Consider the following 20,598-nt stretch of genomic DNA (forward strand, 5'->3'; position numbering starts at 1 on the left):
AAACTGCATGTGCAACTACGTCAGCAGAGCAAGGGCTCTGTGGCCCCGTGATGCACTTCAATGTAAATCCCAGAACTTGAATTCAGCTGAAGTCTCTTTGCAAGAAAATTAGAAGTTTCATTCATCCATACTAAAAAATCAATCTGTTTGCTGTTCCAAACAGCAGGGCTGGCCAACTGATCCCCCGACTCTCTTCCACTCGGAGTAGCAGCTGTTCACGCTCCATTGTTTCTCAGCAGAACACCCATTTCGCATGACAGGTGAAACACCACAAGATGTCACTCACAAAATCAACACGAGAAACTGGAAAGCTAGAGAGAAACAGTTCAGGTGAGATCAGCTTGGTACAAACCACAGCATCCTCTGGCAACCACAGCAACTGTGCAAAATAAAAATACTAAAAATACAGCAAATTTTACAAAAACAGATCCTGCTTACACTATCCCCTCTTTATAATAAACAGCCCTGGTGAAGGAATCAGCTTTTCAGTGGTAATTATTTCTCCTGGCGTGAACCGACTAACTGAATACAAGGGCCACGTTTGCCTTGTTTTTTTTCAATGCAACCTGTATACAGCATGAAGGGGTACAGTTTTCTCTCCCTCCCCCTTTTTCTTTCAAAAATTCCATTTAAATGTATATTAACGTGAAGTATTCCCTGTAAAAGCACTACCTACTGATAGTCAGTTAAAATGAGACATCTCCTCATTGTCCCAGGGCAGCAAGTCATCAAAGCTTATTACACTGCACACATCTGATGGAGCAAACATTTACCCCCGGGAGTTCATTATAGCGTGATTAAACTGCCTAATTACAGCTGACATAAATGACTGATGGTGACTTCAGAGGGGAGGTAGTATTTGTGTACACCAATTTTTTCCAGATATTTAGAAGTGTGTAACAAAAAGGAAGAAAATAATAATAATTAAAAAAAAAAAATCAAGCCAACCTTGTGTGGTTCATGTCATCTTCATCGCTGCTGCTGCCTTCGTCACTGGATGAGGAATATTCTGCTGCTTTTAAGAATGAGCTGACACTGTCCTTCCCCTTGGCAAAGGAACCTGGACTCTGAGTAAAGAAAACTCTGCTGATTTTTTTTTTTTTTTCTCATGGAAAAACCCATCGCCAAACAGCACGCGCAGTATTTTACTGCCCCAGCAAATATAGTTCTTGTCACTTCCACACCAGAAAAGCTTTATTAGGAAGCTGATGCTTTGGTTGGTCCTTCACAAGTGGGTATCTCGTACAGAGGCTTGCGGGGCCGTGCCGGAGCACAGGCTGCACCTGCGCAGAGCGGGTACAAGCACCTTGGGGCTGGACAGGCAATACCACCACAGCCAGGGCTCACACCCGCGCGGCAGTTCGGCACCCCAGTCCTACGGGACCTAAAGGCCTCCCACATCACTGGCAATGGCCTAAACACAAAGTCTTCTTCAAACCTCCGGTCCCTGACAAGCCAGGAGGGGTTGAGGACTCCAGTAAGCTGCAGCTGCCCCATGCTCCCTGCTCAGCATCCCCTGGAGCCACCTAGGCCTGCCTGCAAAGGTTTAAAACACCGAGCACCCCACATATGAGCTGCTGCACAAGGCTCCGTGAGCTCCAGCTGGCTGACAGGCATCCCCCCCCCAAAAAAAAACCACCACCAAAGAACAGAAATGCGTCAGTAAGACAGACAGAGGAGCAGCAGTCATCCTTTCCATCAGTGTCACGTCAGCGAACGGAGAGTCAGGCCAGTCTTGAGTGTGTCACAGCCTGGTAGAGCGTATTCCAGGCAGTCACACACTGCATATTTGCACAAGCCACAGGCATGATCTTGACTTCTGGGTTGCATGACAAGTGATCAATGTCTTCCTGAAATATTAAAGACATACCCTTCCTTTCTAAAAGACGTATGACCAGGCAGGTTCAGAAAAAATGAACTCTCTGCCGACGACCTGAGCTGGACACAAGTCAGACCTGGACCGAAAGCTGATGAGACACGTTCACGCAGCAGCAAGCTCAAGCCAGCCTCACGCAGGCTCTCAGATGGACTCATTAGCTCACAAACTCAAGCACGAACAGAGGAGCTGTGTGTATAGACATGCCCTCAGTGAAAACCATGAACAAATCAAAATATCAGTGGATTTAAAAGAACTTACTGCAATCTGGCCTGGATGAGAAACTTTTTCAGACTTCTTCTGCAGCTGCAAGTGGTTCTGGGACAAAGCATTCTCTGCCTTGGCTGGTACGGGATTCCCTGGAAAAAAAATTAAGTTGCTTTTTTTAAATGCGTTTGCAGCACAGTGACAGAGGGGGCCAGTAAGACAAGGACATACGGTTACCACCCCAAAGCAGACACCAGCCTCTGCTGACAAACTTTTTTTTTTCTCTTTGTTGCAAAGGGAAATCTTTTTGCCTGTTTCCCAATAGTTCTGGATGCCACAGTATTATGTATATAAATCGATACTGGTGCAGTTTAATGCTGTCAGAGTAAGACAAGCAGACCAAAACCTTGGCAACATACTCCCACTGCGCACCAGCAACAGCTCCGTGGACTGGAAGGCAGCTTGCAAGGGAAAAGGGTGAGGGTATGCTAATCCCTTCCTCTGATCCTCTTCTGAGGGGAGACAGCTCATCGTATCAGCAGCTGCTGGGTATATTCCAGCACTGAAGGTGCCACCCAGCTATAGTCCTGTGACTGTACATAGAGGTCGGGGAGACGGTACAAGAGCCTGGGCCCGCCATGCAGATTTTCATGAGCAGACAGACGTGGTGCCAAGATTTGGCCTTCACAAAACTGTTGCACAAAACCAGTCTAAAGGATCTGAATCTCTAAACCCAACAGGGCTGGGGGCAAACAGCTGCACTAAACTTCACTCATGAGCATTGGGTCAAGCTAAAAGCAGAAGAGGATTCACTGCTTCCTAGGGCAGCACAGGGAGAACCATTCTGCATCCCTGCTTCCCTTGGGGCACATGCAGTGTCATGTCTTGGCTCCCACTTCCACTCTGCGCCGTGGGGAAGTAGGTGATAACAGTCCTCATTTCTGCAGAGAGCTGGACCCCGACGTGGGCCATCTCAGTGCCAGGTGGCACCTCATGACACTCTGCCCAAGATCAGGTACAGGTATCAAGGAAGCTGTGTCACTACACCTCCCTCCTAGGTGGCTTGGGGACCTTCACTTGCCCCCATGCTTGCATAGCTATTGAATACCCAAGCAAACAACACTAGAGGAGCTGGAGTCCATCTGCACATGCTGATGCCATGTTAGGAGGGATGCTCGCAAATAATTAAGTGAATCACAGAATCATAGAATCATTTAGGTGGGAGGAGACCTTCAAGATCATCGAATCCAACCACTAACCTAACACTGTCAATTCTACTACTAAACCATGTCCCTAAGCTCCACATTTGTAAGTCTTTTCAATACCTCCAGGGATGGTGACTTATCCACTTCCCTGGGCAGCCTGTTCCAATGCTTGATAGCCCTTACAGTGAAAAAATCTTTCCTCATATCCAATCTAAACCTTCCCTGACGCAACTTGAGGCCTTTTCCTCTCATGCTATTGCTGGTTACTTGGGAGAAGAGACCAACACTCACCTCACTATAACCTCCTTTCAGGTAGTTGTAGAGAGTGATAAAGTCCCCCCTCAGCCTGCTCTTCTCCAGACTGAACAGCCCCAGCTCCCTCAGCCGCTGCTCATAAGACTTGTGCTCTAACCCCTTCACCAGCCTTGCTGCCCTTCTCTGGACACACTCCAGCCCCTCAATGTCCTTCTTGTAGTGAGGGGCCCAAAACTGAACACAGTACTCCAGGTGCGGCCTCACCAGTGCCCAGCACAGGGGCACGATCACCTCCCTGCTCCTGCTGGCCACACCATTCCTGATCCAAGCCAGGATGCCGTTGGCCTTCTTCGCCACCTGGGCACACTGCTGGCTCATGTTCAGCGGCTATCGACCAGCACCCCCAGGTCCTTTTCCACCAGGCAGCTCTCCAGCCACTCCTCCCCAAGCCTGTAGTGTTGCATGGGGTTGGTGTGACCCAAGTGCAGGCCCAGCACTTGGCCCTGTTGTTGAACCTCATACAGTTGGCCTCGGCCCATCAATCCAGCCTGGCCAGATCCCTCTGCAGAGCCTTCCTACCCTCCAGCAGATTGACACTCCCGCCCAGCTTGGTGTCATCTGCAAACCTGCTGAGGGAGCACTCAATCCCCTTGTCCAGATCATTGATAAAGACGTTAAACAGAACTGGCCCCAATACTGAGCCCTGGGGAACACCACTTGTGATCGGTCGCCAGCTGGATTTAACTCCATTCACCACCACTCTTTGGGTCTAGCCATCCTGTTGGTGTTTTTACCCAGCAAAGTGCACACCCATCCAAGCCATCTTCCCTTTCAACACCCCCACTGTCCACAAAGCTGCCCTGGAATAGCAAGAGCAGCCTTGGAGAGATGCTGTCTTCTGCACACCATTCCTGATACCAGTGAAGGGAGGGAAAGCAGACGTGCCCTCACCCTGCCGCTGGGACACACCAGCCAGCTCGATGACTGCCTCGTTCAGCAATTTCTCCCATGACTATCCCACTGCTACCAACAGGATTCCTTGCAAGTTAAGGGGGAAGAATTCAAGCTCACACAAATTAGGATTTGTATTTGGTAATTTAGATAGTTCTATCACAATGGCTTAATGTATTAATGCATTTTGCAAAGCTTTTACAATTGAGAATTCCTTATCGGTCAATGAGCACGTAAGCAACTCAGCAGAATTATTAGCTTTAGAGTATTTATAGCCCTTTCCTGCCCAATTCATTATCCCTGTGGGTTTGGGAAAGCAACAAACTCTTTCTGGAACACCATATGCCAGAACTAGCTGTAATTTAATGACACTTAAGAACCCAAGGAGACAGTTTAAACCACAAGGGAGGTTTTCTATTCTTTCCATTGCGGGTGAGGTTTTCATTTCCCCATGCCAAAATAGCACAGGAGTCACACATCATGCAGACACTGCAAAGCTGAGCTGGGCTGTTGTGCCTTGTTCATCACTACGCTGTTATGCAAACATAAAATGACATAAGAGCAAAAAGAAACAAACCCCAAGATATTTAAAGTGTTCTTTGCATTCCTCTTGAAGCAAAGCTTCTTATTTGTGTAGTTAGTGAAAGCAAAACTGACTTGACTGTGTAAGTGTAATAAATAAGCAATTTGTTCTTCATTTATCAAGGGCTTGCAAATTAACAACGTGAGCCTCAGTTTAAAAACAAATGACCTCAGCAGCTCACTGGTGTGGTTTAATGACATTTTTAGCATTCACTCTGCTTTGAATTGGGTGTGATTCCCCATCTTTAGTAGTCAACCTGGATGCAAAGCACTGTAACACACCACTGCTTCGCAAGTTGCTACATAAGAAACTGCCCTACTGTTGACCCACAGAAAACACCCTTCGGAATAACAACAGAGGAGCAAAGCTTTCCACTTCTCCTCCGTGTCCCCATCTGCCAGAATCTCAGGTCACATCTCAGGAACTGGAGTCTGTACTGCAAAAAATCTGCACAACCATGAGCAAGCCCACTGTGTTCCTACACCGCTGCCAGTGATAACAAGATACCTTACAAAGTTGTACTTTCCTGAAAGTGGATGACGCTATCTCTACCTTTTAACTTCTGCCTGTTTTTTTTTCCTTCAGTTCCACTATCTTGCTGCAAATAAAAGAATATTGGAGGAACATTTCATAAAGTGCCATACAGAGACTCTTATGCTTCCTTCAGCCAGCATGTTATTAGAGTGAAGTATTAGAGTACAGCAACTGTTCATCTGTATCATCTTATTAGTGGGCAATGCAAAAAAGCAGCACACAGTTATGCAGGAAGCGCCAGTGGGTGAACATTAGTACTGAATGACATCCGTATGTCTGTAATGTTGGCTCTGCTGAGTTTCAATAGTGTCAGTAAGTGCAAAAGAACTGACTGTTTTCAATTCTTAATTGAGGCAATTCAAATTTTGTTTATGGAAATACGTTCACAGTCACTTTTTGATTCAAAAAAGGAAGTGTTTATATTTTAGTAACATGGAACTATAAAATCCAGAGGGCTTTCAAAAGCCAGAAGACATTGTTAAAAAAAAGATTCCATTTGCAATGCAGGACTTGACACCCTGCAGAAGCCCACTTCATGCGATAGGGATTTTGCACATTTTGACTGATGAATCTTTGACTTAGGAATCACCTGAGGTTGACCAGCTGCTCTGATGAGATCCCATCTCCCACTGCTTGTTGCCAGGAGTGCTGCTGCTGTTTAGCTTCAGAGCATGTCCCCCGGCGGATGACTGATGAGTGTTACTAAACAGAAAGACAAAAAGCAGATCAGACTGTCTTGCATGCAGGAACACAGACTGGAACGGACTTCCTAGGCCACTGAATCAAGTTCCCTGCTGTTACTCTATGATATAATGCTGATAAATAAAAATTTTATATTCCTTGCTGCTCCGAGCAGGGCCACCCAGTAGTGAGACAAGATGGAGGGGACAGTTTCCTCCAGGCAGTCATTCTGGGAGATTACAGAGATTCCCAAGTTATTACAAAATATCCTACTAGACGTACTTCTCCCTTGGCCTCTTCAGATCTGCATCACTCCTCATTCCAAAATCTCTTGGCTCTTACAAATACTGAAGTCTGCTCCAGTACCCTCCCAGAAGGGGGTATTGTCCCCTTATCAATGGAGAAAGGACTGCATTGGACAGTAAGCCACCTTGCCATGATTGTGAAGCAGAACAGTGGCTCACCCAGAAACCCAGGCTCAGAAGCCACTCACTTCTAACACTGTGGTTTACCTACATGTTTCTTTTCTGCTTTGCCTCCTGTAATTCCTAAGTAAAGAGCATTTAGAGCCTGACTTCACTTGAAAGTTATTTCAGATGATATTTCTGACTCTGGCTCATCAGAAGTGCTGCACATGATTTTGTTCTGTCAGCTAAATCGACTTCCCTTTCAAATCTCTCCAACCCTAGTTTCTCACAGCATTATGTTCCCTGATTAGATATCCTGTGGGGGCTACCCTTTATCACTGAGCTCTCTGTATCCGTGGTCTTTTCTCCTGGGATATGAAAAAAGTACACTAGCCCTAAGGGCAGACTGCCAAAATAGTCAAGATACATCTACAGACAGCCTGTTCAAGCTATGACCAGGAAAACAAAGCTACAGGGACAAACTTCACAAGCTATAACTGTAAATGCCTACACAGCGAGTTGGGGCCAGACCCCCACTCGCCAAAGCATCCAGGCACCTAACTCCGCGTTGAAACCAATGGCATCGGCACTGATGTAGAGCATCTGCAAGAGCATCCAGGCAGCCCTGACCATCACCAGTCCCACCTGCCACCATCAGTGCCAACAGGCTTGGATCTCAAGCAACCAGCACCATCAGCAGCCACTTGCTCTAATGTGAAGGGAAAGTAAAGCATCACCAAACTGCAAGCAGTTAAAGGACTGCACAACACGCTGGCCATGAAGTGGGAAATGGACACACAACTTGCATGCAACCCACTACGGCATGCCAAACAGGCTGAATCAAATGAAAAGACTCATTGCAGGAATTATTACAGATGGAACAGCCCTTACATATTAAAAGTGCTGCTTTCCAGAAGAAGACAGAACTACCTTGCATGAAAAGGAGGCGATCATCTACAGGAGGCTTGTTTCTTTTTCAATCAGTTATGTCAACCATTAAAAGGAAGCTGGCTTATTAGATACTTCCTTCAGGTTTAAGATCAGGAAGTTCGGTGAGTTATTTTTGTGGACAAACTCACTCAAAAGACAAAATAACTGTAACTGCTGTTAAATGAGTTACGAAGCCATGACAGTTTGGTGTTACTGAGGTTATGGCCTTGCTTTTAATAAATTTGCTTTAGTTTTCATATTGGCAATAAATCAGCATTAGTATAAGCATAAAACGTTTAAGAGCTTACCTTGAAAGGCATCTCTGATGACCAGGCTGATCCCTGATGTAAAATTTAGAGGTTGTCCTTTCTGGAACCTTAAGGATTTAATCAAAAGTTTTAAGTTTGCTACTGATATTTTAGACTCAATTAATAAACCTAATGATTACCCTCTATCAATGCAAAAATAAGACTAACCAACACAAATGAACAGTGCTTCAGTGGGACCTGTGGAGAGGTCTTCCATGACACCAACACTAGAAGATGCAAGTCAGCAGCAGGTGCTTCCAGTTTGCTCTAAGCCTGTGCAATCTATCAGGGTGCAGGCTGCAAGTGGTTTGCACCTTTCCCTAGAGTTGGCATTATTCTTGGTCGATACCCAAAGCAGAGAGGGAAACCCATCTGCAGTCACTTAATGCAGCTCTCCCTAGGTGGTGGATTACCACCTTCTGTGCTACCAAAGGGCTGGGGGGAAGAGACACACACATCCACACCCCAAATGCAAATTAATAAAATGAATACATGCGCACATGCATATACACATCCCCACACAAATATTCTTGTACTTATTCTGAGAAATTCTGTTAAAATGAGAAATACACCATCACCTGAATTATACAAACTAATGAGCTTTTCCGCAACAAGCCAGATTTCTCACAGAATGGGCAGCTACAAATAGTTGGTCTAACAAAAGAAGTGTATCTGCATTCGCAGATACTGCCAATATTATATACATACACGTAAACACAGAACACTGACCTGCTTATAAATTCGTATCTTCTTTCTACATTACTGAGACCCAGTTAATGTACAAGCAATGAGATTTTCACCGAGTTTCATGAAGTCCAGAGGATGGACGCTACACAGCGCAGGGGAACTGAACAGAGTGCCATTAACCACCAATCAGTGCCAAACACCCTGAGCTTCACATACCTTGGGGGGCTGTTCTTCATTTTGACTCACGCTCCAGAATACATCATCTTGCACAGGGCTGAGTGGTGTCGTCACCATATCTGACAGCGAACTGCTGTGGTACACATCCTTACTAGCCCGGAAATTTTCACACTTGAAACAAATGAAATTCATGTTGAATTGTACTTCCCTGCCTAGGTAACAGGTCCCAATCTCAACAGATATCAATGGTCCTGTTTGTGAGATCAAATTTTTAGTAAATGTACAAGGAATATTGTGTTTGGATACAGCCCTGCTCACCTTGTTCACTGTACAGTAAGTTACTAATTTCCAGCATATTAGCATGTTAGGCACAAATGTTTCAAGGTGAAGGGTACAAAAAAAAAAAAAGAAACAGTAAAAACATCTGTGCTGTACACATATTTCCCCATCTTAAATCTATGGAGAAGCTAATAAGTCACTGGCAACGCACAGCTAACTGCTTAATTGGATGATGCAAAAATTATTGCTGAATAAGAATGCTTCCATTTCAGAATTTAGACAGTATAATCACTGGGGGAACCCACCTCCCCTAAGTTACATGTCAACTTCCAAAGTAGTCTTTGCAAGCCCACCAGCAACCTAGAGGCAATGGAGACAAACTGCCAACTCGAAGAGCTTTCAGCTCTCCAGTGCTTACGAGGGTGCCCTGGGCCTCCTCTGTAACAGATATTTCAATTACTTGAAGAAAATCAAACTTGAGAATACAGTAAGAAAGACATAAGAAACCACGTTCAAGACTACATCTAATGGTTAGTCATGTCCAGGTGCTCCCATTGCGACTGCCTCTGTTTGAAAAGTATCTTCAAAAGGGATCAAATTAGAGCATTAGGATAGCAAACGCCCTAATTACAGGGGCAGGGGGGCAGTGGAAGCAATCAAATCACTTCCTTGCAAAGTCTTCATTCCAAGGAACAACAGTGTAAAGCTCAAGCTAAAATACTCAAAATTTGGTCCTCTGATTCTGTATTTAAAAGAAAAAAGAAGATAAAAGAAAAGAAGGTAAGGTCCCTTAAATTCCACACATTAACGGTCTATTACACTGGCATCTTCCAAAGACGAAGAAAGACGCAGAGCTAAAAATGTCAACTGAATGTACTGATCCTCCCTGAAATGAGAAATCATCTTGGGCACAGGACCGAGACAGAGCACACGGAAATGCTGTGTGAGCTGGGCCCATCTTGAGGGATTGCTATGCTAGAACCAATTTGATGTTACAGAAATAGAAAAAAGTATTAAAGAAATGCCTGAAGCTATACCACTTTGTGCTTCATCTTGTCAGACCTCCCATGCAAATCAAGACCGGGGCTCTCCAGAGACACCTGCAGCCGGCAGGAACGCCACGGGCTGCGGTCCTTCCCGTGTCGGCAGGGAGTCCGTGCCCCGGAACGCTAACGCACCTCTGCTGGGAGGCATCTCTTTCTCAAACGCACGGCCGGACCAGCATCCCCGCCCCTTGCAGGCCTAAGAAAAAGGCTGGCAATTTTTGTCTGAGTCACAGTTCAAACTCTTGTGTCCCGATTGAGTTACTGCACTCAGATCAGAGGCAGCTGCAGTTCAGTTTCCCAAAGAATGAATCAAGACAAACATTTTTTTGATTCATCAGCCCAAGTCTATAAAATTCTCCAGTTCCCCAGTCTTCAAAAGTAAAACACAGTAACCGAGAACTGCGCACAGCTTTTCAATAATATAATATGAGTATGAACTCCCTATAACTCTACAAGACTAATTATTTCACGGCAATAATGTTCAAAGTCACTTAAATATTTACAGGTAGCAATTCTAAAACTAGTTAAAGATGGCAAACATCCATTCAAATGTCCCATCACAACCTCCCAGACAAGCACGGCAAAGTCAGCTGTCGAAAAACCATCCTGAGAAGTTCACCTAGTTAAATATTCTGGTGCTTTTTCTGCCTTTTTGGGACAGTATGTTCTGTTGACTTCCTTTACAGAAAATAGCTTTTTCAGCAGTTATAACATCTCATAATCCATGTCCTTTCATTTTGTCAAAATTACTTTTTTGTCCAACATGATTGTCACTAATAATAGTTTTAAGTTAACCAGAATTATTTCAACAGCAAAGTGTTCCCCTGAAATGATTTATCGTGGGTGCAGCAATAGGTTTTATAGCAAGTGTATTATTATCAGAATACAGCAGGATTTTTCCCCCCCCTTGCCACTTTTTCAACAAGATACTTGCATTTCTTCCTAAATTCCAGCTTTTGAGTCCTGAAGACTACCAGAAAATTATTTGTGCTTAAAAGCAGGGATGAGCTTTGCTGAATCAGGATATAAGTGACTGAGTGAATCCAAACCACGCAGATGGTACCCACAGACCTTCTTTGGGCAAAAAGAGACCCATACACCGGTTCCATGCAAAGCCAAGAGGCAACGTCTGCTTTTGGGATGATTTCTGTAGGACCTACAAGACCTTGCAATTCCACAGCAAGCCAAAAATGTCTCAGATAATCCTCAAAATTGTAGTCTTTGATATTCCCCTTAAGTTTTACAGATAAAATAATTTGCAAGGGGAAAAAAAAAAATAAAAAAAAAAACCCTGACAATGATTCTAAACTATTCAGCCTTGAGCCTGAAATTGCTTTTATTTTAAGTAATACTGAAAGAACAGCAGCTCCTCTCATGCACAGAAAGCGCTGGTGGACAAAGTGTTACCTACTACGTGTCTTCAGACCATAAAGGCACACCTAACAGAGCTACGGAAAAGGACCCTGAAACTGTAACAGAAGGTGATACAGTACAAAAGACTGATTACTAGAGTTAGTCTGAAAAGATTTCGGAGCAAGAACTTATAAAAAGACAGGCTGCACTGCCTTTTGGAGGATGCCTAAATTAGTAATTAGAAATGAATCTACACACAGAGGGTAGATAAGTGCAACTGTTGTTACAAAACAGCAAAAGGAAAGGGATTTTCTTAGACTTCTGAGTAGATCTGCTCTGGGATACTGGGTCAACCCATGACCTAATGCACAGCTAGTTCTTCTAATATTGTTAGATTTCCTGTCCTGTTTCAGCCACATTACTCCAGACAATAGAGGAGATCTAGCTAGTAAATCCTACAGGAAAACCACACAGTCAACTAAAAAATGGTGTTCATTTCAGATGTCAGCTAAATTCCTCCACTAGTCACAGAATCACAGTATGTTCAGGGTTGGAAGGGACCTCTGGGGATCATATAGTCCAACCTCCCTGCCAAAGCAGGGTCACCTACAGCAGGCTGCACAGGACCTTGTCCAGGTGGGTTTTGAATATCTCCAGAGAAGGAGAATCCACAACCCCTCTGGGCAGCCTGGGCCAGGGCTCCGTCACCCTCAGAGTGAAGAAATTCTTCCTCCTGTTCAGACGGAACTTCCTGTGCCTCAGTTTGTGCCCATTGCCCCTTGTCCTGTCGCTGGGCACCACTGAGAAGAGTCTGGCCCCGTCCTCCTGACACCCACCCTGCAGATATTTCTAGGCATTTCTAAGGTCCCCTCTCAGCCTTCTCTTCTTCAGGCTAAACAAGCCCAGCTCCCTCAGCCTTTCCTCACAGGAGAGATGCTCCAGTCCCCTGATCACCTTCGCAGCCCTCCACTGGACTCTCTCCAGTCGCTCCTCATCTTTCTTGAGCTGGGGAGCCCAGAACTGAACGCAGGAGACGTGCGGCAGAGAAACAGACTCAGTGACTTTGTTCAAGACGCCTCTGTGAAATTCTGCAGGTAGCCCAGAATGGCTCATTCCACACCACCACAACCAGAGAGCCTGATCTGCTGCTGTGCTGCAGCAAACACAAACCAGATACAAACCAGGTAGAAGTGGTACACTCTGACCTGGTAATATCTCATGTTTCCCTCGCCAGCCAGACAGGATACCAGACACTGAGAAATCACGCTCCCTGCACCTCGGGGCTGTGTTAAGATTTCCAGTGAAATAATTCTGAGATAAATTTGGGCAACCAGGATGTGCCACAAAATCTCACAGAATATGATTGTTTAAAATAAGAAGTCATTTTTGTCTGAGCAGAGTGGTGATGACAGATGATCCCTCTCTGCCAAACCTGGCTGGAAGTTCTTCAGCACAGACATCTGTGATGAATTCAGCTTGCATTTTAACTCCGCAGTTCACTTTTATTTTAAATCAACAAGGCACCCACGTATCGAACTTTGGAAGTATATTGCTGTGAGTCTTTTAATCTCCAGGTGACTAACTGGCCCATCACTCACACTGCCTTAACACTTCATACAGTTAATGCAGGCAGCATATCCAAACATGCCACTATTAGCACCAACAGCTGCTGCCAACCAGTGAAAGGAAACACAACCAGAGGACTTAGGAATCACCCTTTGAAGTTCATCTGGTCTCCATACTACCACAGCAGGTGACAGTACAGATTGGCTTCTCCCTGTCCACCAGCTCTCTACCAGCTGGACCACTGACTTGGGAGCGGGTAACAGGGCAGCTGCCAGCAGGGAGTGAAATCACACGGTGACAACTGTGTAACACTTGCTGCTATTATCCTTAACTAACACCATCACTTTCAACAGCATAAAATTTTTATAGTGTAGATTCCATCAGGGAATGTGAAAGAGATTGGTAAATACTGCTTCATTCCTCACCACTTCCCTCGGCAGCAGGGAGAGCTACTACCAAACCAAGAAGCACCAACAGGGTGCAAAGGAATGAAGTGACCTCTCCCAGGTGACGCACCCAGCCTAGAACGTAGCTCCTTTCACCCCGGGAGTGGCATTTTAACAGGGCAGGACCACCCTCTGTACAGCCACTCTACTGCCGCAGAATCCCAAATGCCCTGCAACAAACTATGGGCTCTCCCACTCCCACTGCAGGGCTGAAATATTCACCTCAAGGAAGCTGCCAGCCTCTACCCAAGGCTAACATACAAACTGTAGACTTTGCACCAGCTCTCCAGTGATTCGATCCGACAAGCCAGGGCATCCACTCAGCCCAGTTACAATACTCGTGACTTCAAATGACCAACAGGCCCTGGAGAAAAGGATGTGAGAAGATACACAAGTATTTTCCCAGGTAAAAGTTATCAGGTGAAGCAGGGCCCTTCCTCTCCCAAAAGCCGTCTGTGGTGATTCTTCCACCATCACCAAACAGCAACCTGAACAGGAAAGGGACAGGGAGGCTTTGACTTAACGACGGTAACAGCCAGCTATTACCTGCCTCCCACAGACTTGCTCCATGGCATAAGCAGAAGCAGAAGGACACGGGTGAGGCTGAGCCAGGGAGCCTGATCCGCAAGCACCCTGGCTCTTGGGGAAGGAGGTACTATGGCGTGCTTTGCAAAGCACAGCCTGAGAAAAGGGAGAAGATGAGAACAGTGCTATGAGGAGGGCTGACTCAGGGCACGCTGAGCTTGACATGGCCAGTACACGGAGCTGCTAACAAGGGCGTGATTTTTAAGGCACTTCCATATCTTGCGTTTTATAGCATTATCCATATCCTGCTAGGGGACTTCAGCCATCCCAACATCTGCTGAAAAAGTAGTGCAGCGAGCTGTAGGCAATCCAGAAGACTCCTGGAATGCATTGAGGATAACTTCTTAAGCCAGGTAATAGACACCCTTACCAGAGGGCATGCATTACTGGACTTGCTGGTCACCAACGCAAGTGAGCTAACGAGAGACTTGATTGGAGGCAGCCTGGGCTGCAGTGATCACGCACTAGTGGAGTCCGCAGTCCTGAGGGATAAGAGTCAGGTGAAGAGTAAAGCCAGGACTGTGAATTTTAGGAAAGCAATTCCATCTGTTCAAGGAGCTAGTCAATGGGACCCCCTGGGAAACTGCCCTCAGGGACAGGGGAGCAGATCAGAGCTGGCAGGTCTTTAAGGACACTTTCCACAGAGTGCAAGATGTCTCGATCCCCAGATGTAAGAAATCAGGAAAGGAAGGCAAGAGACCAGTGTGACTGAATCGAGACCTGCTGGTCAAACTAAAGGGCAAGAAGGAAAGGCACATGCAGGGGAAGCAGGGACAGCTATCCTGGGAAGAGTGTAGGGATGCTGCCTGGTTGTGCAGGGATGGGGTCAGGAGGGCCATGGCGCGGCTGGAGCCGAACTTGGCAAGGGATGCAAAGAATGAGAAGAAAGGCTTCTAGATGTGTGTCAGCCAGAAAAGGAAGGTCAGAGAAAGCGTATCCCCCCTGATGAGAAAGACTGACACACTGGTAACAATGGATGAGGAGAATGCTGAGGTACTCGGACTTGGCTGAGGCCTCAATCTTCACTGGCAACCTCTCTTCTCACAACTCTCAAGTGGATGGACCTCAAGGCAAGGACTGGGGGAGAAAAGTCCCTCCCACTATAAGAGAAGATCAGGTATGAGACCACCTGAAGAACCTGAACATACATAAGTCTATGAGATCTGACGAGATGCATCCCAGAGTCCTGAGGGAACTGGCTGATGTAGTTGCCTAGCCACTCTCCATGATATCTGAAAAGTCATGGCAGTCAGGTGAAGTCCCTGGTGACTGAAAAAAGGGAAACATTGCACTCATTTTTAAAAAGGGTGGAAAGGAGGACCCTGGGAACTACCGACTTGTCAGCCTCACCTCTGTGCCCAAAAAGATCATGGAACAGATCCTCCTGGAAGCTATGCTAAGGCACGCTGAGGACAGGGAGGTGATTCAAGACAGCCAGAATGGCTTCACCAAGTGCAAGTCCTGCCTGACCAACCCAGTGGCCTTCTGTGATGGAGTGACTGCATCAGTGGACAGGGGAAGAGCTAGAGATGTCGTCTCTCTGGACTTCTGTAAGGCCTTTGACATGGTCCCCCACAACATCTTTCTCTCTAAATTGAAGAGATATGGATTTGATGGGTGAACTATTTGGTGGGTAAGGAATTGGCTGAAAGGTCACATCCAGAGAGTAGTGGTCAATGCCTCAATGTCCGGATAGAGAACAGTGACTAGTGGAATCCCTCAGAGGTCCATATTTGGACCAGTACTGTTTAATATCTTCATCAATGACACAGACAGCAGGACCAAGTGCACCCTCAGCAAGTCTGACGATGACACCAAGCTGAGTGGTGCGATTGACATGCCTGAGGGATAGGATGCCATCAGAGGGACCCGGACAAGCTCAAGAAGTGAACCTGTATGAATCTCAAGAGGTTCAACAAGGCCAGGTGCAAAGTCCTGCACCTGGCTCAGGGCAACCCCCAGTATCAATAAGACTGGAGTATGAAGAGATTGAGAGCAGCCCTGCTGAGAAGGACCTGGGGGTACTGGTGGATGAAAAGCTGGACATGACCTGGCAATGTGCACTCGCAGCCCAGAATGCCAGCTGCATCCTGGGCTGCACCAAAAGAAGCGTGGCCAGCAGGTCGAGGGAGGTGATGGGGCCTGTAACAATAGGACAAGGGATAAAGGTTAATGTCCCCGCTCATTGCAAGGGGGTTGGACTCAGTGACCTTTAAGGGTTCCTTCCAACCCAAACCATTCTATGATTCTATGATCTTCCATGCAGGATGTTCACCAGAAGCTCAGGTTAAGCAAGATTTCAGTGGCCAACAATGCGTCGAGGAAAAGCTGGGGTTAATACAATCTAACGTCATAGTAATTACCCATAATCGCAGGCAGCCTCAAAGAAGTACACGGGCCCACCCTGCTGTTAGGGCTCAGCAGTGAGACAGCGTGACATGCTCTGAAAGCAGCTGAGCTGAAACTAATAACCCACACTCCTCTGCAGTTTGATCTTCTCCCTTTGACTCCGAGATCCAACGCAGGAGGAAAAGAGGCCACCGGATGCCACAGAAGCACAGAAACAACTCCTAAGCCTGATCCGACTGCCACTCTGCTGTGGGTACCACTAGCTAAATCCCACAGAAGCAACTGGAGAGATGGATCAGAAGCTGTACACCCATCCACCCAGAATCCAGCACAAACCGAGAGCTGCCAAGAATAAAACAAGCGCTATAACTGTATATCCTCATTGAGGGGATGAAAGAAAGCACGAATGAAGTGCTGTGGGGAACCGTAAAGGCAGTAAGATTATTCCTGCCACTGCATGTTTTCAAAGCAAGTGGAGATTTCCAGCTTAAATGAGCGGTGCTCACACTTAAAACAGTTTATTCCATTTCTGCTTGCTGTCTTGGTTTTCTTCTGCTCACACATGCTTATAGTCCCTTCACAAGAGACTGGAGGGAAAAGTAACTGCAGTCTAAGCTACTTATATTTCACATACTGTGAAAGAGTAGGATGCTGAAAGCAATCCGAGTTTTTGGGCACACTGTGAGAACCCTAAATCACCTCTCCTAGAACTGGTAGAAATAGCAGGAGCCAAAATGTTTTGAGAGAAGAACTCCAATGCAGAACTTTTATCAGAATGCTTTCACTGTATAGGTACTGAGTATTACTAATATTCAGTGTTCTAATATTGAAGTTTTTCAAGTCACAGACCTTCTGGGCTCTATCCACAGGCAAAATCTAACTCTCCATTGGTCCTTATTGCATCTCCATATATTTCTACATTATTTCATAAGATCACTAACAGTCTTGCTTGTATATATGGTCTTCAGGGATAAAAAATTTGAGTTTGGACTTGTTTTGCAAAGTGCCACATATATTTATGGTGCTGTATAAATAATACGTCACCCAGGGACTGCAACAGCACAGTAATTCAGACTCTCAGTGAAACATCTAAGAGTAGTATAATGGAATCAGCAATCAGGCATCAAGTATATAAAAATATCAGTTATCTAACCCCGATCTGCAGTGCCTAAGTATAATTCCATATAGAACTTAGCAGCATGCGGTGGCACTAAAAACCTCTGAGCTGGTTTGCACAGGCCTCAGTCATTTGTGCCAGAAGCAAAGGAAATCAGGTTTCCAATGTGCTGTTCTGCTTAGGAACCACCCAAGCTTTCTCCTTTCCGGCTGGGGCAGCAGTACTGTACCTGTACTAACACGGCTCTCTGCGGCGCAGGGGTGCAAGGGCTGGAACTGCTGCCAGATCCCATCCTGGCGTGCGGCGTGGCGTCGTGCCCCAGCACCGCTGGCCACGGGAGGGAAGGCTGCATGCTGTCACTTACAGGTTTTCGGTCCTCAGTCTGAAAAGGAGAAAAACAGCAGCGTGTTGCACACCGAGCTTCAGACTTTGCAGCCTGGATGTTCTCCAGCAGCAGCACAGCACGCATCAACTCTGACGGACCTCCTCACTGGGGAGAGGCCATCCCTGGTACAATATGAACTGTTATTGCCTCTCCATTTGCAACCCTTCTTTTTCCATCAAGTTTCTAAACTGCAGCAAGGAAAAGGGCCTGAGTTGCCATCCGCTGTATTCTAGGCCATCCCATTTGCTGCAGGCTGAGATTTTAGCTGGGAGGAATCATCTGGCCATGTTTACTTATCTTTGACAGCATGCAGTCTGTTTTCCTGTGCATTTATTATCTCCTTCTAAAACATTGATATTACTGCATATTGTTTTCTACTTTAAAACACTTCTAACGCTCTATCTTTTGGTATTTTACTTGCCCTATGGAAAAGATTGAGGAACATCCTCTAGAAGAAATAAAGGTCCTTTTATTTCCTGAGGGTATTGTTTATTATAAAAATCTTGATTCTATGGTTTTGACCCCACTACTCTTTCCAGTTTCATTCAACATGACAAATTCCCATTCTCCAGTGTAAATCTTTAGCATATCCTCTGATTCAGCAGCCTAGAAACAGCTCTACACAGTAAACTAGAGATTTATGCTATAAAAATACCCAGTTATCTGTGTCTGGGTGGGCATTCTTAATAGTATCTCTCACTATATCTGGATGTTTGTGCCTATGTCAGGAAGGTAAGCATATTCTTAACACAGCCTAGGAAACTGCTGAGGAGATGGAAAATCATTCCACTTAGTCTCACAGATCTCAATCGGGTAAGAAAAGAGCACACACACAAAAAAAAAACCACTCACAAAAAAAAACTTATTAAAACAAGCAACCACAGCCAAATACCATGAAATTCTATCCCCAGTGAGCTCTACAGTTATACCGCTCTTGAGGCCAGATTTTCATTACTTGCAACTCCTAATAATGAAAGGCAAATTTTACCAGAAGCAAGAAAGAAAATTTAAAAATTAGAGTGGTTTCACTAAGCTAGAGATGATCATTTACCTTCCACCTCTGTGCCCAGAGGCTCCCTGCATGCAATATATTATGATCCAGATGCAAACTCGTGCAGCCGACACTTTGGACTCCCAGAACTGACGCCAGCCCCTATCCAAGCACTGAACTAGTACATAGTCAAGCCCGAGCTAGGATTCCTTGCCTCTCAGCTCATTACGTCTGGTGCTGGTGGGACTAGATATGGCCCAGAGTGAGCTCACATCTGCACACACCAGGGAAATGCGCCCTGACCGGCCTGCGACACGATGAGTGTGATGGCAAAGACAGGGAGCTCCCAAAAAAGTGTCCTGTGGTCCCAAACATTAAACTTGAGGCTTTGGAGGGCTTCAGAGATGTTTTTTTCTTTGTTTTTAATGCCTCAATGCAACAATAATTCTGCAGAGTTTTTGTTTACCAATAATTGGCCCTGCAAATGCCACTGAGCCCTAACAAGTAGGCAAACAAACTCGCTCTTGAGTAGGCTATCTCTGTCCCCGTGTAAATCTCTCCCAGCAGAGAAACTAGCATCACTTTGGCTAAGGCGTCATGGCTTTAAACTAAAAAGAGGGGAGATTTACATTAGACAGAAGAAAGAAATTCTTTACTCTGAGGGTGATGAGGCACTGGCACAGGTTGCCCAGAGAAGCTGTGGCTGCCCCCTCCCTGGCAGGGTTCAAGGCCAGGTTGGACGGGGCTCTGAGCAACCTGGTCTGGTGGAAGGGGGTTGGAACTAGCTGGTCTTTAAGGTCCCTTCCAACTCAAACCATTTGATGATTCTAACAAACTGGGAAAGATCAATATCAACAAGAACAAATTCACTGAGTTGCCACTGTTAAAAACAGTCAAAACTGTAAAGCATTTTATTTAATTGTGGACAATTATGACTGCTGACATAATTACGAAGTCTCAAACTTCAACCAAAAAATGCAACCCTGTACCACTAATTATGATTTTAGTGGAAGGATCTCTGATTTCCAAGAAGTTCTAAGATTATGTAAGCAATACTGTAAAATAATTTGTCCTTAAAACTAGAGTATATTATGGTAGCCATAACGACAAGAGCCTCATGCTGCGAACCTAAAAGACAGGCAGCACTTTACCTGCAATTAGTGATATTTTATTTCACCACTAAATTAAAAGTTAACAGTGACTGCACACCAAATTCCATAATACGTTTCATTCTACTACAAAGGGGTCATTTACAAAACACATGCGAAAACCAGAGATGAGTATTTAAGCTGACATTTTGCTGTTCTTTTGACTTCTAACTACAATGAAGTAGAAAAGAAAGTTAAATTAACTCATCTGAGTTGCATTTTCTCCCCACCCACCAAAAGCCTAGCAAAAGCAAAGCATATCTATTGACTTTGATGTTGTGTATTTAGCAAAAGCAGCTTATTTCTCTGTCCACACCTAATTTATTACCCAGGTGGAATAAGACCCAGGCCTCCACCATCAAACAAATACTGATTTCAAGAGGAGTTAATTCAAATTTCAGTAATGATTTGTTTAATCAGTCAGCGCAATAAAGCCTTTGGATCTAGGGCATTTGGTTTTTAGACAGTTAAGTTGTACTTCAAGCAGAATTATTCTCTTGTTTTCACAAACTGCTACTCTAATAAGGAGTTT

At 45.4% G+C, this 20,598-nt stretch overlaps 1 protein-coding gene across 4 annotated transcripts in view; it reads right to left on the bottom strand.

Moving 5' to 3' along the window:
• Positions 1-20,598, bottom strand: part of NRK (Nik related kinase) — a 109,373-nt gene that overhangs the window by 28,004 nt on the left and 60,771 nt on the right. For 2 of the 4 annotated variants that reach the window (XM_075435251.1, XM_075435249.1), the window contains exons 15-20: positions 17,772-17,924; positions 8,841-8,972; positions 7,938-8,005; positions 6,201-6,313; positions 2,138-2,235; positions 949-1,067 (exon numbers count right to left, since the gene is read on the bottom strand). In XM_075435251.1, the coding sequence (XP_075291366.1) occupies positions 949-1,067; positions 2,138-2,235; positions 6,201-6,313; positions 7,938-8,005; positions 8,841-8,972; positions 17,772-17,924 (683 nt within the window). The remainder of the gene's footprint in view (positions 1-948; positions 1,068-2,137; positions 2,236-6,200; positions 6,314-7,937; positions 8,006-8,840; positions 8,973-17,771; positions 17,925-20,598) is intronic. The other 2 variants (XM_075435253.1, XM_075435252.1) reach the window with 2 other exon arrangements.

The sequence above is a fragment of the Opisthocomus hoazin genome, chromosome 14 (genome assembly GCF_030867145.1).
Source record: "Opisthocomus hoazin isolate bOpiHoa1 chromosome 14, bOpiHoa1.hap1, whole genome shotgun sequence".
Lineage (NCBI taxonomy): Eukaryota > Metazoa > Chordata > Aves > Opisthocomiformes > Opisthocomidae > Opisthocomus > Opisthocomus hoazin.